The sequence below is a fragment of the Xiphophorus couchianus genome, chromosome 14, assembly GCF_001444195.1.
Source record: "Xiphophorus couchianus chromosome 14, X_couchianus-1.0, whole genome shotgun sequence".
In the NCBI taxonomy this organism is placed as follows: domain Eukaryota; kingdom Metazoa; phylum Chordata; class Actinopteri; order Cyprinodontiformes; family Poeciliidae; genus Xiphophorus; species Xiphophorus couchianus.
In genome coordinates, this window is record NC_040241.1 from 22,475,239 (window position 1) to 22,498,201 (window position 22,963).

Below are 22,963 nucleotides of genomic sequence, written 5' to 3' on the forward strand. Positions count from 1 at the left end.
CCATCATGAGACAAAGAATACATTGATCTACATGTGACGTACATTTTCTAAAGCCAGGCTTCAATCTGTGAGTTCCTCCATAGTCGAGGCTGTAGAGGCAAAAAGTACATCAAATTAAGTTTATTATCACCCAATTTAAGGTTTTAGTTCAGTTTTCCTACAGACAGTTTAATTACTTTAGCTTTCTGAGCTTGTACTGTGGATCATCCCTCAGCTTAGAGAGCTTCTTGCTTCCAGAGTCTCCTGGATGGTTGTAGCTCAGGTCCAGTTCCATCAGATGTGACGGGTTGGACTGAAGAGCTGAGACCAGATGATCACAACCTTTCTCTGTGACCCAACAACCAGAAATCCTAAGAAAAGAGTGGGAAAGAGGAATTAACATGAAGATTTAGTGATAGAATGGATGATGAAGTTGGCAGAACAAGCAAACTGGTGATTCAGTGAGTTTGGCTATCCCTTTGTCATGGATACTAGCAGTAGGTTGTGAGTTTTATTATTTCCTCTGGCTAATCATCCCAGCTTTGTAACTGACCCTCAACACACATCGGATCAGCGAATTTGATACCAAACATGTTTGACTGAAAAAAATATTGGGTGACCTGACAGGCCATTGGAGCACATTAGCATGACCCAGGAAGTACATAGACATGCTGGGAGAAACACCTTTTCACCAAATGGTTCTATTCAGATGTCGTTTGGCAGACCCAGGCAAATCAAATAATTTTCATACCAATTATATAATTCCATGCAGACCACATTATTTCTAACTCAAACTATTTCTAGTGCATATCAACTATTTTTTGTCAGTGAGTGAGTTTTGAGATCAGATAGAGGCTGAATGTGTTGTTACCTTAGTGTCTCCAATTTGCAGGAGTTACTTGAGAGTCCCCCGTAAAGCACCTGCACTCCTGAGTCCTTCAGGTCATTGTTGCTCAGGTCGAGATCCCTCAGAGCTGAGTAAGATAATTTGAGGGCAATGGCAAGAGGGTCCATCCAATCCTTTGTAACTTTGCAATTTGCAAGCCTGAGGAAAGGTGTTTCCAAATAAATGATTAGTACTTCTTTAGTGCATGAATAAGAAAGGCAAAAATGTTACAGACTCAAATAAATGGAGATACTGGTGTCACACAACACAATCTGTTGATTGAGGGGCAGAAACATGTCACTGCTTGTGACAAGTAAGAGTTCTCATCAGGTTAGGGCTGCCTGCCCAGTGAGAGTCAAACACTCTCCTGAATTTGCCTGACCAGAAAATAGCATACCGAACTTCACCGACCTATTCTGTACTGCTTAGTTTAAACGATACAATGTATTCCCAGTAATTGTTTTTGGATGTTTCCATATTGAGTTCATATTGAAGCAAAATTTGTTTTTATTTCTTAACAGCAGTGCTAAAATCTTAAACTATTGCTTGACCTTACGTAAGCAGAAAGAAGAGTTGATCTTTCACTTTGAAGCACATGTATTTCTCCTTCCACTGTGGTTCATTCTCCATGCATTTTGGCAAGTATTTACACCTTGCCTTTAAGAAAGCACATCATATAAACAGAAATTGTAAAATTATTATTTTTACTTTACATGTATCAACATCTCATGTATCTTTAATTCCTCAGAGCTCACTGTCTGTATGCCTTAGGTGTTTCCCTTCACACCTGAATTTAACAGATTCTTCATTTACAGGCTTCTGAAGCAATTGATGCCATCCTGAGAAGGTGATGCAATCATTTGAATCAGGTGTTCTGGAGATGTGTCTTAAGCATGAAAGACTGTGGACCATTAAGACCAGTGTTGAGAAACACAGCTCTATGTCCTATAAAACCAGGATTTACAATTTCAGGAATATTTGAAACTGGGGTGGCTAAGTCTAGCCCTCAAGGGCTACTATCCATCAAATGGATGGCTCATTACCAAGCCTCTGCAGAGCTTAATGACTTGATGCTAGTAATATAATTCATCCAGTTGAAGGAGATGTGTTGGATAAGGGTCGTATCCAAATGTTGCAGGATGGTGGTTCTCAAGGACTGGACTTGGGTACGCTGGCATAAACAAAGACACTGAAAAAGATTGCAAAGCATACTTACACAGCTCTTTTGCTGCTCCTAACAGCTGGTATCAACCTCCTTCTGCCATCATCTGATGTGTTGTAGCTCTTCAGATCCAGTAAATCCAGATAATTCTTGGAGGCCTGCAGCATGTAGGCCAAAGCAGAGCAGTGCAAAGGAGCCAGTTCCATTTTTGAATGATCAGACAGTTTGAGAAATTCCTGAATCTCATCTTTGACTTTGTGATCTCTCATTTCAGTCATGGTCTGGAAGATGGTGATACAGCTGTCTGGAGAGATGGCTTTTCTTCGAAGTGATCGCAGGTGAGTTAAGATTTTCTTGTCTGTGTCATCCCATTCGTCACGGGGAGTCAACAGACCTTGAAGGAATCTCTGGTTGGGTTCAACCATCAGGCCAAGCAGGAATCGCAAGAAAAAGTCTAAATCACCATTCTTCTTCTCCAGCACTTTGTTAACTGTCATCTTTAGAAGCTCAAGTAAAGGAATATCTTTGTCTTCCACAGAAAGGAACTTCCCAAGTTCGTTGGTTTTCTTGGTTTTCAAGCATTCATAGACGTGCAGAGCAGCAAAGAACTCTTGAAGAGTCAGATGCACAAAGAAGAAGACTTTTTTCTGGGAGGAGACTTCCTCTTCCTGGAGAACAGTGTTACATAAACCAGAGTAGATTATTGCTTCTCCGACATCAATGCCACAATCTTTCAGGTCTTCCTCATAGAAGATCACTTGGTTTTCTTGAAGCTGGACAAACGCGAGTTTCCCAAGTTTCAGAAGAAATTCTCTGTGAGTCTCCAGGAGCTTCTCTCTATTTCTCTCAGGGTTCATGTCATACTTTCTGCTTCTACGTTTTGTCTGAGCGAAGACAAAATGTGCCATTAACTCTGTAAGAGTCTGGGGGATTTCAGTCTCTTCATTTCTGCTGAAGACTTCCTGGAATAAGACAGCAGAAATCCAACAGAAGACTGGGATCTGGCACATGATGTCCAGGGATTGTGAGGACTGAATATGGGATGTTATCCTTTCAGTGAGACTAGAATCATCACCAAATCTCTTTGTGAAATATTCCACTTTCTGAGCATCAGTGAACCCCCTTATCTCTGTCACCATGTCGATGTACTCTGCAGGGATCTGACTGGCTGCTGCTGGTCGGGACGTTAACCAGATGTTTGCATCAGGAAGGAGGTTACCCTGGATCAGGTTTACAACAAGATCACCTACAGAAGCTACATCATCAGGAGTAGTTACTTTGTCTGATTTCTGAAAGTCCAACTGATATCTGTTTTCATCCAGACCATCAAGGATCACTATGATCTTTGTTTTGGCGTAATCCTGGGAATCTTTCAGAGGTCGGAGAGATGGATGAAACTCAGTCAGCAGCTCATGGAGGCTTTTCTCTCCTACACTCAAATTTAACTCTCGAAAAGCAAGACTGAAAACAAAATCAATCTCTTGGTTTGTTTCCTCTTCAGCCCAATCAAGAATGAACTTCTGAACAGCAAAGGATTTTCCAATTCCTGCAACTCCCTTTGTCAGGATTGTCCTGTTGGGTTTCTCCTGGGCAGGCACCGATTGGAAGAGCTCACTGAGGTTGACTGTAGAGTCGTGCAATGGTTGGTTTTTATGAGCATTTTTAAGCTGTCTGTACTCATGTTCCACATGTCGTCCATCATTATCTCCAGCAGTGATGAATAGGGTTGTGTAGATGCTTTTGAGGGAGCTGTGATGATCACCATTACCTTCAGATGTCATAGTGAATTTATTTTTTATTGCTTTTTTAAGATTCATCTTTGCTTCCAGAAAGACACTGTTACCTGAAATCAAATACAACACATAAGAGTTGTGAACAACTAATAGTGTAAAGGAAACAATGCACCTACATTTCTGCCTCAATACCTTATTCTGAGGATGTACAAGTGAAAGATCACTAACAATAATTAACTTATTCTAGATAATTCAATGAGCCTTTTGCTATCATTCAGTTTTTACATTTGTTTTCAGTTTCAAGAGATTTTCTCAAGTTTCTTACGTTTTAGAATCTGTTCTAGTTTTGAGGGCTATAAATCTAAGCCACATTATTGGATGGCCGTTTGAACTTATTCAACACTGATTCAAAAATGTTAGCCTGGCAGTATTTATCCATACTACGTATTTCTTATGCTTCTGGTCACACATTTAATTGTAGTAAAAGTTTTTATAATAACTTTTCAAACTTACCTTCATCGTTAGTTGTGTCTTTTTGTAATTTCTCTCCAGACTTTGAGCACGGGGAGTCTATTGGTGATTCAACTTGCTCCTTTTCCAAACAGTGCTTACATGAGCGATGTCCACACATGGAGTTCACTGAATCCCCCAAATCATGTTTACAGACTGAAGAGCCAGCCAGCTCTTCCCCGATTTTCTGACTGTAAGAATAATTGATGGTTTTGGATTAAAGAACACATACTGTATATGTCTGGTCTAAGTCATTAAAATAAACAACCACTGGAAATCTGAGTATCAAAAAGATTATTAATAATTTTGAAGCATTGGATCAGGTACTGTTGCCTTGCAGCAAGAATGTCTTGTTGCAAGGCCTTGTTACAGTATCAGCTGGAATTTTCTTCCACCTTCCTTTCCTGAACTTTTAGATTTTTCATGTGTTGTCCTACAACAAATGAACTAAGAAATCACGTCTTCCTCTTTTTATGTGCAGTTAAAAATCACTGGACAGATACTTTATCCTTTAGATGGAATTTATATAAATTGAGAAGTTAAAACATCTGTCATGTTCCGTGTTTTTCTGTGTTTATTTCGAGTTTTCTGTGTCTCTGTGTCTCTTCGTTGTCCTGTTCTCCCTTTAATTACTCCCAGGTGTTTCTCGTTCCCTAATTACCTCCTGTGTATTTAGTGTCACCTGTTTGTCTGTGTATCTGTCAGGTCCTTGTCATTGTCAGCATTATTCTGTTGCTATGTCCACTGGGTTAACCTGTTGCTACCGACGTTGAGCCTTGGCGTCCGCTCAGCCATGCTGCCAGGTGTTTGGACTGTGTTTTCTGGATTATTTATATTAAAACCTTCTTTACTCATCTTACCTGGGTCTACAAGCATCTGCCTCACCACCATGTTATGACAACATCACCAACAGAGCTGATGTCAACATAAAACTAACTTTTATCTCATTTCGTCTGGTTTTTGTTGTTTTTTTTTTCATTTAAGGACTTTTATAATATTTTTGCTCCATGAACAAAGACATAAACTCTGCACATTTGGTACTTTTTCTAAGTTTGTACATACCATTTTGATCTGTCCTCCCTAAAGTTTTTGGGCAAAAACATGGAGGAATCACTTTTAATGGAGAGACAGCTTGGACCTGTTGATTTGTCCTCATTCTTCAGTGGACTGCAAACAAAGTTTATTTTTATCTAATGCTGCATTTTAATGAATGCAGTTAATGTTACATGCATTTAACCAAAGAACAAAGTGAAATAAAGGAACATGAATATGATATTACCTGACTGTTGGCAATGATGTTGCATTAGATGAGTTTTGTGTTGTAGATCTCTTCCTTTTCTTCTTGTCAGGCATTGTTGATGCTTCACAGAAACACAGTTTTATATTTGTAATTTGTTAAAAACTAAATTTAAGTGCATGTTCAGGAAGAAATACATACAAGAGCTTGATACAGAGGTTTGCATTAGTAAAGTTTTAATAGCACTGTAGTTGCTGTGTTGGCATATTTTCCAACGTTTTGCAAGTTTTATATCTACTTACATTTTAAGAAAATGAACATTGTATACCACAAATGTGAAATTGTATTTTGAATGGGTAATATTTACTCCTCTGTTGTTTTTCTTATCTAACTCAGAGGCAAAAAGCTTGTTCTGCTTTTTCATTGATGACAGTTACAAGCACTTCCTTCCTCATTTTCATATAAAGGAAATAAAACTGAATGTTTTTATTCAAGTCGAACAAAAGATTTTGAAGTTGAATAATTCTTCTGATCCACAGTTGAGCTAAAAAAAAATGATTACACAAGCTATTTATTATATGAGAGAAATTACTGTGAGCACCGACCACAAGGACAAAAGCACTGGCAGTTGGATACAAAGAAAATCAACCGTTAAAAAAAAAAAAAAAAAGTCTTGTCCTGTTTGTGTTTTCAGTATCTTGAGAAATATGCACCAGCTCTCTTTTGGCAAGTTGAGTTTTTAAATAAGCACTAAGTACTGATAGATAGGATAGCATACACCGTTAACGAGTGGTTTTAAGTTTTCATTGTTTAATTTTCACATACACACAGTGATGCTACTGACTTGGGGGGTCAGAAATGTCTATTTTTAAAAACTAACAGTGCAGCTCAGTAAGAAGTAAGGAGTTAAAAAAAGCAATTGTTTCTTCTTTCTTTCCTGTCTGTATATTTTCAACCATATGGTGATAGTTGATGAAAAACAGGCCTTCTTCATAAAGCTGTTTATTGGTCACAAAGAAAAATGCATTGATGTAATATTTCAGTATGAATATACTGAACTGTGTTGAGTCACAGACTAGAAATCGTTCTAACATATTGTGTTTACTTAAGTTATTATAAAGCCACATGCAGAACAATGACTAGTAGATAGGTCTGGGCCAAAAAAAATGTTTCATGTATCCTACATAAAAGGTTACATTAAATTACATTAATTAATGAAAAATTGAGGATATTTAAATTAATATTTAGGAACAAGAAAAATCAGTTATGAAAGAAACAAAAGGACGAGAACGTTCACAAAGAAAGATAGCAGATGTTCTGAGTTATGCTTAGAAAGGAAAATAGTACTTACTGTGAAGAAAAAAATAGTTCAGTTGTTGCTCGTTCTTTTCCTTAGTTATAAATAAACAGTTTCAAGTCCGTTAGTAAAAAAAAATTATAGCCCAGTAAGATGTGATACGCCACGTGTCAAAGTAGAACTAGTCAGTCCCCCTGCTTTCTGAATGAAAAAAATGGTACAAAAGCAGGTGGGACTTGTTACGACACACCTCCAGGATACTATGAAAAAAGAACTACCTGAGTGGGTATTTTTCAGGCTAAGGCCCAAACAACCATAATGTTTTTCTTTAGCTAAAATAACAATTCAGTAATAATTATCCCAAATATAGATCTTTTTCAGGCTTTCCTTCTTGACTCTACAGGGTGTCTAACTTCTGATCATGTTGGACGTTTGGTTCTTAACAAGAGTAACTTGAAGAAGGCGTTAGGAGTTTTTAGACAATGTGTGGTTTTACAGTTTGAAATCCAAGAACACCTTCTGCTGTCCGTTGAGTGTTTATACACTGCTCAAAAAAATAAAGGGAACACTTAAACAGGTGTTTAACACTTAAAGTGTTCCCTTTATTTTTTTGAGCAGTATATTACGAACAAGTCCAGCAGGTTACAATGCTGAGAATATCTGTAACGTTAGGAGATGCTATCTTTACTCTTATCAATTACAGTAAAAACATACTTAATAGACTTTAAATAGACCATCAGATTATTCTGTTATGATTACAGACCTCTCAACATATTTTAATTAGTTTTACACAAAGAAACTGGATTGAAAATATGTCAATGCTGAAAGGATCTTTGTGTGCTTGAATGTCAATAAAGTTTGTTAATGAATAACATTTCAGTAAGAATACCAACAAATATGCTTTTTCTAATATGTCACATATGAAGTCCTCCAGCGTACACAGATTATTTTTTTCTTATTGCTTTCCTTTGTATGAAATATGAAAATCTTTTATACAGTCGCAGTGATAAATATCAATTTAAAACTGCACATTTATACACTTAAAGATCCTCAGTGAGAACTGGTTTGCACTGGTTTTTATTAATTATTGGGAGCAGAGAACTTATTAAAAATCTATGAACTGGATGTTCAAGTTTGAAAACTTCACAACCAAAACTGTTAGCAGATGGAGCCGTTACCCCGTGAAAATAATACAAGATATTCCAAACAGTTTCTCTGTCTCTCTTTTCTTTCTTTAATATGAGAAAACTCTTCAGTCTGGACTTTTGTTCTCAACCAGCCCTTTTTGAATAACACTTGTGTTTACAGAGACTTTATAATTCATTTAATTGTTTCTGCTGTTTTGTTTATTTATTTTGTATATTTCAAATATCTTCCAGCTCCAGCATTAGATGTTCATTAGAATTTAAAGCTTATTGATCTTTGAGAACGTGTTCTTCCATTGCTGTGCCATTACTATTAAATTACTTAACAATTATCTCAAAATAATAATATTGTTTATGGCAACAACGTCTGGGACAATTTAGCATAGATCAAAATTTATTGTGACATCTACTTATGAAGAAATAAACTTACATAGTTGTGGAATTCCATCTGACGTTTAACTAGGTCAGTGGTTAGGTTTTAATTTCCACTGTTACAATAGACGGTCATACATAAGGAACATAATGTTGTATGTACATGTCTGTCATTACCTCAGTATTTGGAGTTTGCAGCATGGACTCAACAGTCCATCCTAGAGTGTTTTTACAACTGAAACCATCAGATCATTGTTGATCAGGTCCAGATCTTACAGTGGAGAAAATGGGAACTTTAGGCCAAAGACCAGATGTTCAATCTGCTCTGCAGTTACTTTACAGTGTTTTAACCTACCAGGCATTTAGAGAATATGTAATTTTATGTTACTTTGCATGAGCTTTAACAAGAATAAATCACCTTCCTATTTATATATACATATAGATAGATAGATATTTTCCATACTTACAATATTTAAAGCTACGATTTTTTTGTCTAACATTATAAAATTCAGAAATTTGGATGAACAAACCCTTAAATTTATGAAAACATTTTTTATATTTCCACCTTTTTCTTTAACAGAAACATTTCCTGCATCCAGACTCGATGCAGCTACGTTCCTCACTCACTCAGGTGTTTTTTCCTGGATCACATTTGAGGCGTTCAAGGAAAATCCGGACATGGGAAATTTGATCCAGGAAAAGAGCCCAGATGAATTGCTTACACTAAAACAAACATCCAGATGTGGATATTCTACATTTACCACTTTAACTCAAGAGGATCTTGGTCATTTTTGTTCAGAATTCATGACTTTATGTCAGAAAACATCTTAAGTTTTAATATTGTGGATTTCTGTCTTTAAATTATGAAAATTTTGCATTTTTTTCCCTTGCAAATGTATAACTTTTCAATCAAAAAAGAATCTTATAACTATGTGTTACTGATCTAGAAAATTTGCTGAAATAATTTAGTTTCCAGATGTTGATATCCTAAAATCTACCACTTCAATTTGGTCCAAACATTTATGACTTTCTGTCAGAGAAAATCATAGTTTTAATATTTGTAAATTTATGCATTGAAATGACAACTTTGTATTTTTTCCTTGCGAATTCATAAATTCATGAAGTATTCATGAATATTTTTTTTCTGTTAAATATATGAAATTAATCCAAAAAATTTGATTTTATACATATAAAAACCCTTTCAGTTGTACTACTACATGAAACAGTGTAAGATCCATACCTTAATGTAGATTATAACTGCCTTAATTTACTGTAAATACATACAAAATCTCCCCATTTATTTTCTGAGCTTATTTTATCTGACTAAAGAAAGCAGAAGGGTGAGGAAAAAGTTCAACAGCAGGATAGAGAGGCTCTCTGAATGTTATATCTTTGTAGGTGTGCAGATGGGTGAGGTTGTTATGAGAAACTTTGTAGAAAGTTCCCAATCCAGACACTTTCCAACACAAGATCAGCTTTGTAACACTTTCTAAACTGTCCTTCACAGGACAGTTTGGTCAAATTTCTTTTTGACCAGACAATGATGTTTATATCTCACGGCCCTTAGAGAGACATCATAGTGATCCTGACTTATGGACATATTGGTTTGTATTACTCAATGTAAGTAATAGATTAAATCAACTTCTAAATGTTCTTTTTCTATGTACTCACTTTATCTTTGATGAAGATGATTACAGAACTATAAATAAATTGTAAATGATTTATCTTAAAAGCCTGGTTCTTTTCCCTGTGTCTTACACTTTGTTGTGAACATTTGTGCTCCACACAGTTGATCTAAAGTAAGAAACTACTAAATAAGATGCAATCACATGTCACAGTTTTGAATATATGAGTATTTTATTCAATGATTGTTGCAAAAAACGTTTTCACTGACAGCTTATAAGTTTCAAAATGCACACAACATTTTAGCAGCTAAGAATGAATCATAATACAGATACTTAATTGAATGACACAGTAGCTGAGTGCTTTGCATATTCTGCAATGTAATAAACAAACAATATAGAAAAACGTTTTCAGTTTCACATACTTTTCTAAAGCTGAGAATCGATTAAACTGTAAAAATCTTTGATAAATATATATTTTTAAAATGTAATATAAAATCTCATAATGTAAATATTGCTATAAATAAAGTATTGCCCCATCAAAATAAAAAAAACATACAAACACTGAAATTCCCATGTTCTTCCTTTAACACATGAAGTACCAGAGAAAGGTCATTTAACATTTCTACCTTTGGAGCCCAGAGACGGGTCGACTGGCCTGAAGGATTTTAGCTAGCAGGTGCTTTTGTTCTGTAAATAAGGCCATTACCTTAGAAGTACCCTGTTAATGGCCTCAACGCATCTCACAGTTGCACAATTGTTCCTTAGACTTAGACTTTATTATCATTTTGCATGCACAGGGTGTATACAGAACGAAATTTCGTTGCATACGGCTCAGGACAATGTTTGAGGTTTGTTGAGGAAAAATGATTATTTTTGGTGCTTAATACAGTTAATCTTATGGCATGTGTAAAAGGTATAGTCAACACTCTTATTTTGAACAGGTTTGTGTTAAGCATTCAAAATTAAGCCAGATGGGCAAGCACCCACAGCACAGGAGGCCATAAAATTAGCATTTTCCTGCAGGGCAATAAATTGAGCTTGGGAGAGAGAGACTTTAGATTTCACAGGTATCTGTGAGATTTTATCTCAGGTTGTTCTGTACCCAGAATGACCGTGGAGCCACAGGGGGTCAGGGCGCAGCGGTCCGTTCTTTTGTTGTACCAGAGACCAGATGGCCCTTTGATCTTTGCCGTAAATTAGGGGGAGTTCCTAAGTTTCTCTGAGTGCTTAAGGGAGTTTCCAGTTGGTCAACTAGAGGAACGCCTTGAGTGCATATATTAAATAGAAAAAACACCCCCTTAGTATAAGATTTCGTGTCAGCACTAAAAATTCAGAGAGCGGCCACTATTTTGCTTTTTCCATCGGGTCTCTCCAAAGACACGTCTTTGCTTTTTGTTCGTCTTTGTTTTGTTTTTTGTCTGTCGTTGTCTTGTCTGTCTTTGTTTCTATAAGGTAAAGAATGCATAGCTCTGTTCCTCTGCAGCTTTGTTGATTGATTCATGCGTTGCTTTGTATGGAATTAAACTCTGTGATCTGTGACGTCAACGCGCTTTGTTGTTGTTTCACTCTCGTTGCACGCCGCCCACTGAGAGGACCCGGGAGTTTAAGGAAGAAAGAGCCAAACGTTTTGTCCAAAGTTAATATTAAATTATCCTTCCTTTAACAGGTTCCAATGTTGTGAGGTTACTCCAGAGTAAAATAAAATACAGTATAAAATATGAATATAAATCTAAATATAAAATATAAAGTGCAGGACTGACAGTAAAATAGAAGTTATTTAGCTCTGTACATATGCAAGGTATAAAGTGGAGACCAGATTTTGAGTGCAGTCCAGTTAAGAGTTCAGCAGTCTGATGGCAAGTGGGAAAAAGCTGTTTCGGAACCAGGTGGAACTGCACCGGATGCTGCAGAACCTCTTTCCAGAGGGCAGCAGGGAGAACAGTCCATGGTGGGGGTGTGAGGGGTCACTGATGATGTTTCGGCCTCAGGACACGCATCCTGCATCGATGGTTGACCTGACACTTCGCCCTTTTGCCTGAGCTGGGTGTGGAAGGTTGTTGCAGAAGCAGTTTCTCCTTGTGTGCCTTCTTCTCACTCACATGAGAGTTACCGAACTCTTTTGCAAGCTCAACCAGGAAGTCCACCCGTCTCTCCTGCACCCCAATGCATGCCTGATAAAGCACATGTGCATTCAGTGCTGCCATGTCAATCATGTTTGCCAGGTTTGCTGACCAGCTGTCACATAGTGATGGAACCTTAGTCACCCCCCGCAAGATTATGACTGAAATAAATGCCATTAGTTCTTGTGAACTAAATAGGTGAAGCAGTCACCTATTTATCCTCCACAGCACAAAAGGCTGCATGCAAATTTGCATGTACAAAGTCTCCCAGATTTCTTTTGCTTACACTTTTTGCATGATTTTTTGAGGTGGATCAACACAATTAATTTGGTTAGTTTATTTCTTAGCTGTCATTTTAAACCCACTTAGCTTTATTTACAAGAAAAACATTACTCATTTCTTTACTGTAGTCTACTGTAGAGCTGCCTCCATCATAGATTGCACCCACCCCCAACATGGACTATTCACACTCCTACCTTCTGCCCTGATGATCAACGGCCACATTTACAATTGAAGAATGAATGCTAATTTGAGCCATCAGAGTCGTCAGTTTGGACTCAGGGTCTTTTGACTCTGTTTCAGGACTTCAGGGGAGAGGTCGAAAACCCTGGTAGAATTAAGCCATTTCTAATGTACTATTGACTTTTATTTAGTGTCTTGAGCCTAATAAGATCTGTTAAATATTATCTGGAAGATGTTTGAGATAAAATGATTATTGAAGAGGTCTAAGCTAGATTAAGACATTCTTGTGTCTCTTGTCATTTTGTCAAAAGGGCAGTGCAAAGGAGCCAGTTCCATTTTTGAATGATCAGACAGTTTGAGAAATTCCTGAATCTCATCTTTGACTTTGTGATCTCTCATTTCAGTCATGGTCTGGAAGATGGTGATACAGCTATCCGGAGAGATGGCTTTTTTGTAATTGAACTCAAGTAAGTTAAGATTTTCTTGTCTGTGTCATCCCATTCATCAAGGGGAGTCAACAGACCTTGAAGGAATCCCTGATTGGGTTCAACCATCAGGCCAAGCAGGAATCGCAAGAAAAAGTCTAAATAACCATTCTTCTTCTCCAGCACTTTGTTAACTGTCATCTTTAGAAGCTCAAGTAAAGGAATGTCTTTGTTTTCCACACAAAGGAACTTCCCAAGTTCGTTGGTTTTCTTGGTTTTCAAGCATTCATAGACGTGCAGAGCAGCAAAGAACTCTTGAAGAGTCAGATGCACAAAGAAGAAGACTTTTTTCTGGGAGGAGACTTCCTCTTCCTGGAGAACAGTGTTACATAAACCAGAGTAGATTATTGCTTCTCCGACATCAATGCCACAATCTTTCAGGTCTTCCTCATAGAAGATCACTTGGTTTTCTTGAAGCTGGACAAACGCGAGTTTCCCAAGTTTCAGAAGAAATTCTCTGTGAGTCTCCAGGAGCTTCTCTCTATTTCTCTCAGGGTTCATGTCATACTTTCTGCTTCTACGTTTTGTCTGAGCGAAGACAAAATGTGCCATTAACTCTGTAAGAGTCTGGGGGATTTCAGTCTCTTCATTTCTGCTGAAGACTTCCTGGAATAAGACAGCAGAAATCCAACAGAAGACTGGGATCTGGCACATGATGTCCAGGGATTGTGAGGACTGAATATGGGATGTTATCCTTTCAGTGAGACTAGAATCATCACCAAATCTCTTTGTGAAATATTCCACTTTCTGAGCATCAGTGAACCCCCTTATCTCTGTCACCATGTCGATGTACTCTGCAGGGATCTGACTGGCTGCTGCTGGTCGGGACGTTAACCAGATGTTTGCATCAGGAAGGAGGTTACCCTGGATCAGGTTTACAACAAGATCACCTACAGAAGCTACATCATCAGGAGTAGTTACTTTGTCTGATTTCTGAAAGTCCAACTGATATCTGTTTTCATCCAGACCATCAAGGATCACTATGATCTTTGTTTTGGCGTAATCCTGGGAATCTTTCAGAGGTCGGAGAGATGGATGAAACTCAGTCAGCAGCTCATGGAGGCTTTTCTCTCCTACACTCAAATTTAACTCTCGAAAAGCAAGACTGAAAACAAAATCAATATCTTGGTTTGTTTCCTCTTCAGCCCAATCAAGAATGAACTTCTGAACAGCAAAGGATTTTCCAATTCCTGCAACTCCCTTTGTCAGGATTGTCCTGTTGGGTTTCTCCTGGGCAGGCACCGATTGGAAGAGCTCACTGAGGTTGACTGTAGAGTCATGCAATGGTTGGTTTTTATGAGCATTTTTAAGCTGTCTGTACTCATGTTCCACATGTCGTCCATCATTATCTCCAGCAGTGATGAATAGGGTTGTGTAGATGCTTTTGAGGGAGCTGTGATGATCACCATTACCTTCAGACGTCATAGTGAATTTATTTTTCATTGCTTTTTTAAGATTCACCTTTGCTTCCAGAAAGACACTGTTACCTGAAATCAAATGCAACACATTACGTGTCTTACTGGTTAAAACAATTAGAAAATATCAGAAGTAGTATTAACTAGTGAATACATGCATTGGTTAAAAGTTTTATTCAGTTTTATGGTTTATCTGTGAGCCTCTCTATGACAGGTTAAATTAAATTGCATCAGGTTTGTGTTTTCTTGGATACTTGTTTATTCGGTTTTTTCATAAATAGATAGTTTTGGACATAACAAGTCATATCAGTAAGAGGTATATTAAGAAGCTTGAAATATACTAAATGCTCAAAGAGTAAATTAAGTTATGTTTCAGTTATTTGCTCTTTTTTTAAATGGTAAATACGGTAGTCTCCAACAACCTGAGGTTCATCATTGATGAGATGTGGAAAATGTGTGACAAAGGACAAATGTGTCCTGAATGAGACCATGAAGCCAAAAAAACTTGATCTTCTGCCAGCAAACTGAGAGAAAAACCAGGTGGCTTAACTGTATTCTGAGTTTACAGTTGGAGGGTAAATAAGCCATTGGCTGCAAACCAAAAACCAGCCCTAAGTACACTTTTTAACTTGATTATTTTCCCTTAATAAAGGATTATTGTCACTAATATGATAATTTATATATTAAAAAATCTATAATCTTTGAGGTTCCAAAAACCTCAAAGAAACCTCAAATTTATTGAATTTTAAATGACCTTTGGCAACATCTCAACTTTGAATTGAGCAGACAGACCAAAAGTGCTACAGCTGATGCCTTCAGGTGGTGCAGAGGGTAACTTTGCCAGGACCCAGAATCCTGTCAGATACCGGGTCAACCCAAAGACCATCTATCCAACTCTCTTCTGCCTTTCATTACAATTTCTTTCCACTGCAGCCTCATTGGTTTTGTGTGCGAAGGTGTTTTCTGCAGCCAGAGAAGTTGTATCAAACATATTCAATTTTAAAACATTGGGAAAATGTAGATTGTTTTAGAAAAAATTGTTAAAAAAATTCTAAAAAACAGAAAGAAAGAAAATCCCAGTCCTTTACAACATGTCACATCACTTAGATTTTCACGTTATCTAAGAATATGAAAGACATTTTACATTTAAATGAAGACATTAAATATATTAAATAATACTATATAAAATAAGTATTTTTAAGATCCAACAGGGGTCAGTGTGCACAAGATTTATACAGGAATCCCAGAGTTTAATTTACTACTTTTTACTACCTTTAGTTACGTCTTACTACCTTTTACCACCCTGTGGAAACCCTGGTGCTGTGCCACAGTATCAGTACAGTTTGGCAAAGTGTCAAAACACTTCATGATGCCTCATTAACACATCACTACTTCATAATAAACTGAACTTGATGTATTGTTTGATAAGTAGGATCAACTAGAATGTAAACATGACTAAAATAAATCTACTTGTGTTGTACATTGGCGCATGACTGAATTGAATTTAATAGCCTTTTGAACTGACCTCCGTCTTTGAGTGTGTTTTTCATAAATGTGTCTCCACACTTTTTGCAGGGCGAGTCTGTCGGTAAGTCAGTCAGGCTCAAACTCAAACACTTCTTACATGATGGATGTCCACAAATAAAATAAAGCAAATCCTCCACAACCTTTTGACATACTGAGCAGCTGGTCAGCTCCTTGCTGAATTTCTGACTGTAAATAAGAACAAAAAGGGAAAATAGCAACTGCACATTAATATGAAGAGAAAATATCCACAGCTTTGAACTAGAAATATTAATCTCATTGTAACCTGTCACAAGGAATAAATAAACAGACTAGGATCACTGAGGAAGGACTGAACTAAAGTGAATTAGAAACAAGGTTGACATCATCAAAAAAAGAAACACAATAATACTGGAACTAGAAACCAAGATTATAACACAAACAGAATATAATTTGTTTGCTGTATTGGCATTCAGGATATTCTTAATTAGTAACATAAATTGCTCATACCATTTTGATCTGGCTTTTCTAAAGTTGATTGGCATACCCTTTGACCTCTCACTTCTAACAGAGACGCCGCTGAGGCCTGCTGGCTCCGCTCCATTCTTCTGGGAACTAAAAGAAGGAAATGTTTTCTCAACATTTGCATTTTCTTGGTAGTTTTATCACACTTCATGTCGAGACGTATGAGGCATAAAATTATGCAAAAAGTATTTGACTACATTTGCAAGGCAGATTAGCTCTAAGAAAAGGAGATGGTACACTGCAAAAACACATTTTACCAAGTAATTTTGGTCTAGTTTCTAAAGCAAATATATCAGTACACATAAAATAAGTCAAAACTAACTGATAGATTTGTTTTATGTCAATAATTCCTTAATGATGGTGAAAAAGTTCTAGTTCCTTTGGCAGATTATTTCACTTACTACATTTTTCTTTTCAAATGTTATAAGTGAAATAATTTGTCAATAGGACTAGTACATTTTCATCAATATTAAGGAGTTACTGACTTAAAACAAGCCTCATCTATTTTTCACAACTATAATTACCAAACTGTTTGCTCTTCAGGTGATCTGGTCTTTGTTGCACATTTCCTTCTCTTCCTCCGGTCAGACATTTCTTATTGCTGCAGAAGAACAGAAATACTTTTATATTTATTTAACAACTGAGTTTAAATTCAGGTTCAAGAGGAAAATGAGATTTTTACAGGTTTTGGTTTCTGGTTGCATCACTCAGGAACATTTTACATCTGCTTACTTTTTTTGTTTGTGAAAGTGTGATGAAGGTTAAATAAAACATGATTTAATTTTAACAATATTTACTACAGATTATACATGTTCTTCTGTTTTTCTAGTTGTTTGTATGTGAAGTGCACAGAGAAGTCTGTACCACCACTTTAAATTTATTGCAACACTTGGTATAAGTTGAAATAACCGTTGAAACATCTGCTTCCTCTGTGAAACACTTCCTCTTATGTGATAACCTTGATCTAAAATTACATTTCAATGTTTCGAATTATTTCACAACTCTGCCACCAAGACAATACAAAATATATCTTTAAAGCTGAAAAACTCAACATGAAAAACAAGAAACAAGATATATATACATATATATATATATATTGTTACGACTGGCTCAAGGTCATAACAATAACGGGAGATCATGCAGGGATTAAAGTGCATAAAAAGGAATATTTATTAACACAAACAACAATGGATTGAGGATATCAGTATCAGTGGTGTAATGCAAATGTTTGGATGTGATGTATGAGTGCATATGGAGTTGTTGAAGTGCAAAAACAAAGACAAACTCAAATGTGCAAAAGGAGGGGAGCTGAGGCCTGGCAACAAAACACCGTAAGCATCAAGGCAGAGTGGATGCTGAAGGCGACCCAGAAGGTGGAGACAGCCAGGTTTAAATGCTCTGTGCTCCAAATGAATAAAATCAGCAGCACCTGTAAAGGGGAGGAGCACAAAGACAGACAACAAGACACCTGCAACCCAGCCCATAAGGCCCAGGGCCGCAACAATATATATACTGTATATATATATATATATAGCCATTGGTAGGATCAGTAAATCCTACCAATGGCTGGAAAAAGCTGGACTCAAGGACAGCACATTTTGAGCACCCGAGATCAAAGTGGGAAACACCCCCAAAGGTGGCGGAGAACGCCAGAGCTAAGATCCTGTGGGACTTCCAGATCCAGACAGACAAAATGGTAATGGCGAACCAACCAGACATTGTCGTAGTGGATAAACAACAGAGGAAAGCCGTTGTGGTAGATGTAGCAATACCAAGCGACTGCAACATCAGGAAAAAGGAGCACGAGAAACTAGAGAAATACCAGGGCCTCAGGGAGGAACTGGAGAGGGCCTGGAAGGTGAAGACCACAGTGGTGCCTGTGGTCATCGGGGCCCTCGGGGCAGTCACCCCCAAACTGGACCAATGGCTACAACAGATCCCAGGAACAACATCAGACATCTCAGTCCAGAAATGTGCAGTCCTTGACACAGCCAAGATACTGCGCAGAACCGTCAAGCTCCCAGGCCTCTGGTAGAGGACCCGAGCTCAGAGGATAAGAACCACCCGTGGCGGGTGAGAAGGGAATTTTATATATATATATATATATATATATATATATATATATGTATATATATATTTTGTTTCTTGTTCAAAATAGTTACAAAAAGCTGAATAAGAATAAAAGAGTGCAGATTGTGGTGGGAAATGAGTGAACTTAAATAAACAGTAATTAAGAGAATACAGTTGATTATAGTTTTTATAACAGGATTAAGGAAAAGCTGAGCACAGTGTTTAAGAGATTTCCAGTATTAAGGTAAATATTGTTTCTGATATAGTTGTTGTTTTAACAAGAATAAGAGAAGCTGGAATATTGTTCATCTTTAAAGTGAGGATTATTTGATTCTAGTTGGTTTTCAGTACAGGAAGCTTGTCTGAGTATTGAGAGGAAAAAACAAATGTAATCCATTTAACCCACCCACATGGCAAACAACCTGCATTTAATCACACTTTAGTTCATGTCTGCACCAAACACATCGACGCTTCCATCAAAATGTATATTTTTCAAATTAAATATGTCGTTTAATCAAGAGGCATAAAGTCACAATAACCGATGCCTTTTAATCCTTCCTGTCTAATAGATGGAGAAAGTTTTTCATACTAATACTTATATATGTTTCAGAAAGAAGAATACGTTTAAGCATTGTTTCATTATGTATATACTGACAGAGTAATAACTTTCTTTATAAGAACATCTTGTCTTCTTAGCAGCTACTGAAGTTTGTGCAGAATAGATCAGCTTGATCATTTATTCTGGCAAAAAATGTTTTCATATCTTCAAGAGGAAGTTTTAATAAATTGATTATTGATGCCCATTTTAATTACTTCCTTGGAATTAGCAAAAAACTCAGTCATGAAAAAAACCAAATAGTAGAAAGTTTACAAAGAAAGAAAAAGGGATGTTTTAGAGAACAAAATGAAATTAACTGGGATTTTAAAATGATTGTTTTGGTTGTTCCTTCTTCTATCCTTTAAATTAAAGAATTGACAGCCTTAAATTTGTCCGTCCTGGAAGATGTGATAAAAATGTTCATCAACTCCCTTTGTCCTTTAAAGCGTGTGGAAAAACAGCAGCTGGCGCCATGTGACAGTTGGTCTTCAGTGGAAGGCGTGGTGTGAGATAAACACAGACTCGACTCTGTTCGTGTTGTTTCTGTTCATAACAAAAGATCAGGGAGGGTTTAGGAGATCATTGAAGCTTTAACGGTTTCAAATTCAGGAACATCTGCTGTTTGCCTTTACTGTTCACACAAAACAGTCTAGCAGGTGTGTTGACATGAATCATTTAACAGTAAGATCATTTGAAACAGACCGTATCCCCCAGGTGATAATGTTTTACCTTTAGCCCAGTATTAAAATAAAAGAAACTTCATTATTCTAATTTGTGTTAAACATGACAATCTCACTCACTCAAAGACAAATTGGTCAACATGCAAAATTAAAGCAAATACTGGACAAATAAAAATACAAAAAGACAAGAAAGTTGGTATGTAGCGTTTGAATGTTCTGTATTTACAGGCTAAGGTTCCCTTCAAAGACGTGCAGATTAAAAAGTTCCTAAACCTTCTGGTCTGTCGGTGAAAAGTCTCTCAGGTGTTTGTAAGTCTCACCCTTGGTGGAAATCCTGTCCTCCCTGTTAGCCTCCATAATCTCTAAGCTATTGAGCAGCATGTTGCCACGGTAACAGAGACCTGATAAATGTAGAGAAAACATAAATATCTCAGTGTTGAAAAGACTTTTATTATGTTATCAATAAAAGTTGTTCATGAATAACATTTCAGTTGGAATACTTTTTAAAAAATTATTAACCTGCTTTATTTAATGTTTTGCATATAAAACTCCCTGAGGACACAGGACTTTTTTTCTTGCTTTCCTTCACATGAACTATGCAAATACACCCTGGAATATTTTTTGCATACAGTGATAATTCAGTGACAGGGTTATTATCTGCACTCCTTTAAAAATCCTCAGTTAAAATGCATTTATTATTTTTTGGTGCAAACCAAGGGTTAAAATTGATCAATTAATATTTGTTTAATATCTTTTGGTCAAAAAATAAATAGCAGGATATGGGACTGCTCATAAAAATGGATCTTTATTAATTGGATGCTTTACCCTGTAAAAATATTACAAAATCGTCTCAGCAGTTTGTATGAAACTCTTCTTTATTTCTTTCTTTCTTACATAAAGTTTATATTTTAGATCATTGGTGGAAAATCCAGGTTCTTTTTGCTTTTGCATATTAATTTGTGATGCTTTTGTATCCTAAAGGAAAATATGTAAAACTTCATATATCTCATAAATGAGATATTAGCATACACTACAAAGAACAACCTTAAATTTCAGCAGAAAAGCCTTCAGGGTGCAAAGTGAACACTAAATACATTATTACTGAAAGGGAAAGCAATACAAAAATAAAACGTCCTCTGTGTCCCTCAGGGGGAGCCGTACATAACCAACCAGTCCAAAATTATTTACAGATTTCAAAACATCACAGAAAACATTCTGAAATTGTAGCAAGATTTTAACATACAGAAAACATATTTTTAAACCAATATCTAATAAACAATAGTTAGCTAACATTTTATTACATAGTCATGGTACACCGATACCGTGATCCAGAGAAAGAAGAAATTTTATTTTCATATTTTTATTGCTTTTATTTGGTTATTAACTTTTTTTTTTTTTGTTATAAGGTCTAGTGTAAAGGTTAATTATGTAAGAGCAGCTGATAATAGCTCAACTACATTTAGTGACTGTAGATTTATGAAGTATAAAGAATAGCATAAAGACAAATTAATACAAGTTAACTTCTTGTATAAAATTGCAAGAATATACAGTGAGATCAACATGTCTCACTCTAACATCAACCTGTCACGATTTGGTGGTGAAGCAGACGCAGCAGACCCAGGTAAGATGAATAGTAGATTTTAATAATGAAACACTGTGTGTTTCATTATTAAAATCTACTATATTAATAGTAGTGCTGCCCGTTTAAGCAACGGGCAGCACGGCCGAGCAGAAGCCAGGGCTCGACGCCGGTAGCAACTGTAAACACGACTGGAACACGAAGGACTGAACGCACAATGGACGAGGACGCAGAGACACAGGTGGCACTAAATACACACGGGGTAATTAGGGAACGAGAAACAACTGGGAGTAATCGAGGGGCGAACAGGACAACATGGAGACACAGAAAACTCGAAATAAACACACAGAAAACACAGAACATGACACAAACTAATTTGATGTTAGATTCATCATCTACCAGAACAATTAAAATATTTACAAAACACTCACAAAGAAAACAAAGTTCTGTTTTACTGATGTTTACCTGATTGGTTCTAAAAACCAATCATAATACTATTTTACATTTAATCAAAAAGCACAAACTAAACCTCAGACAGGATGAGAGTCAAAAAAGGTTTGACAAAACAGTTTTACAAGAAAATCTTCCATTTAGTCATTTTAATCAATAAAAGATCCATCCTGCACGCAGCTGGTTCAAACACCTGATAACTAAACTTCATTTTAATTATCAACTATGTTCTGCATTACATAGGCCAGTCGCAAAAAGCAATAAATTAATTAATCACACGATAAAATGAGCTCAGTAATTTCTGTTTGCATGATTTACCATTTGGCTCTTTTCTCTTTCTACCAAAAACTGCATGTACATCTCCCCACGCTGTTTGATACACCTTATTCTATCTGACAAAACAAGGCAGAAGAGTGAGGAAAAAGTTGAACAGCAGGATAGAGAGGTTCGCTGAATGTATCTTTGTAGGTGTGGAGACAGGTGAGGTTGTCATGAGAAACTCTGTAGAAAGAGATGCTGCCAGCTTCCCAATCCAGATACACTCCAATACGAGAGCAGCGCAAAGCGGAGACAAAAACACGGTTACTGTTGTGCTGAACGTAGCAACCGTCCTCTGAGCAAATCTTGCACCAGGATTTATCATTCAGCCCCAACTTGCAGTTCTCTCCATCTCCTTTTCTGCCGATGCTCCTGTACGTTAAGCCGATGGTGCAGGGCTCCACCAGCTCCAGCTCAAAGTAGCAGCGCTCCTGCAGGCCCTGTTTACACAGAACCTGCAGACACTGATCAAACCGTTCTGTGTGGTCAGGATAAGGCTGCTCGTTCTCCACCCAGGTCACCTTTCTGTTCCCTTCAGAGAGAAGCAGCTTCTTGTGTGCAGTGACGGAGTCCAGGGTGACTCTGCAGGCATCTGGAAAAACAAAAACTAGTAGTTCAAATATACAAAAGCTCATACCCCTGACTTATTGAGGAGAAAGACTGGCATGAAGGAGAGTAAAGTACCTTCCTAAGACTGTGACAGAAATGTAGCAATTATTGTTCTAATTCCTGAATATTTAAATTGAGACATATTGCTAGATTAATTTTACAGAAATGTAAGTGTGCAAGTCTGTTTTGCTATTTTACGTTTC

General features: G+C 36.9%; 4 protein-coding genes across 9 annotated transcripts in view; all 4 read right to left on the minus strand.

The window, feature by feature from the left end:
• The window catches only part of LOC114156877 (protein NLRC3-like), an 18,102-nt gene extending 2,148 nt beyond the window's left edge, over window positions 1–15,954 (minus strand). For 2 of the 3 annotated variants that reach the window (XR_003598038.1, XM_028037467.1), the window contains exons 1-8: window positions 6,859–6,983; window positions 5,550–5,631; window positions 5,333–5,437; window positions 4,274–4,461; window positions 2,082–3,870; window positions 851–1,024; window positions 177–350; window positions 43–89 (exon numbers count right to left, since the gene is read on the minus strand). Coding sequence is in view for 2 of the 3 variants with exons in the window: in XM_028037467.1 (XP_027893268.1) it covers window positions 43–89; window positions 177–350; window positions 851–1,024; window positions 2,082–3,870; window positions 4,274–4,461; window positions 5,333–5,437; window positions 5,550–5,623 (2,551 nt within the window). In the remaining variant the exon portion in view is untranslated. Of the gene's footprint in view, window positions 1–42; window positions 90–176; window positions 351–850; window positions 1,025–2,081; window positions 3,871–4,273; window positions 4,462–5,332; window positions 5,438–5,549; window positions 5,632–6,858; window positions 6,984–14,500 lie in introns of those variants that run through there. The other variant, XM_028037468.1, reaches the window with a different exon arrangement.
• The window catches only part of LOC114156967 (myelin-oligodendrocyte glycoprotein-like), a 1,059,483-nt gene that overhangs the window by 516,059 nt on the left and 520,461 nt on the right, over window positions 1–22,963 (minus strand). The window lies entirely within an intron of this gene.
• On the minus strand, window positions 2,150–19,590 carry LOC114156888 (protein NLRC3-like). The gene is made up of 6 exons (XM_028037487.1): window positions 19,442–19,590; window positions 16,981–17,057; window positions 16,442–16,546; window positions 15,954–16,141; window positions 12,852–14,500; window positions 2,150–2,220 (listed from the first exon to the last, which is right to left on the minus strand). The coding sequence occupies exons 2-5, from the start codon at window positions 17,046–17,048 to the stop codon at window positions 12,933–12,935; spliced, it is 1,929 nt and encodes a 642-aa protein (XP_027893288.1). The 5' UTR covers window positions 17,049–17,057; window positions 19,442–19,590; the 3' UTR covers window positions 2,150–2,220; window positions 12,852–12,932.
• Window positions 9,509–22,963, minus strand: part of LOC114156871 (protein NLRC3-like) — a 21,081-nt gene continuing 7,626 nt past the window's right edge. For 2 of the 3 annotated variants that reach the window (XM_028037446.1, XM_028037444.1), the window contains one exon: window positions 21,190–22,743. In XM_028037446.1, the coding sequence (XP_027893247.1) occupies window positions 22,217–22,743 (527 nt within the window). In that variant the 3' untranslated portion in view covers window positions 21,190–22,216. Of the gene's footprint in view, window positions 9,580–21,189; window positions 22,744–22,963 lie in introns of those variants that run through there. The other variant, XM_028037445.1, reaches the window with a different exon arrangement.

Coding starts and splice junctions, on each gene's coding strand:
- LOC114156888 (XM_028037487.1), bottom strand. CDS start 17,048: ATGTCTGACCGGAGGAAGAGAAGGAAATGTGCAACAAAGACCAGATCA. Junction 16,142..16,441: donor AGAAAAGCCAGATCAAAATG/GTATGAGCAATT, acceptor TCTTATTTACAG/TCAGAAATTCAGCAAGGAGC. Junction 14,501..15,953: donor AAACACACTCAAAGACGGAG/GTCAGTTCAAAA, acceptor ATTTGATTTCAG/GTAACAGTGTCTTTCTGGAA.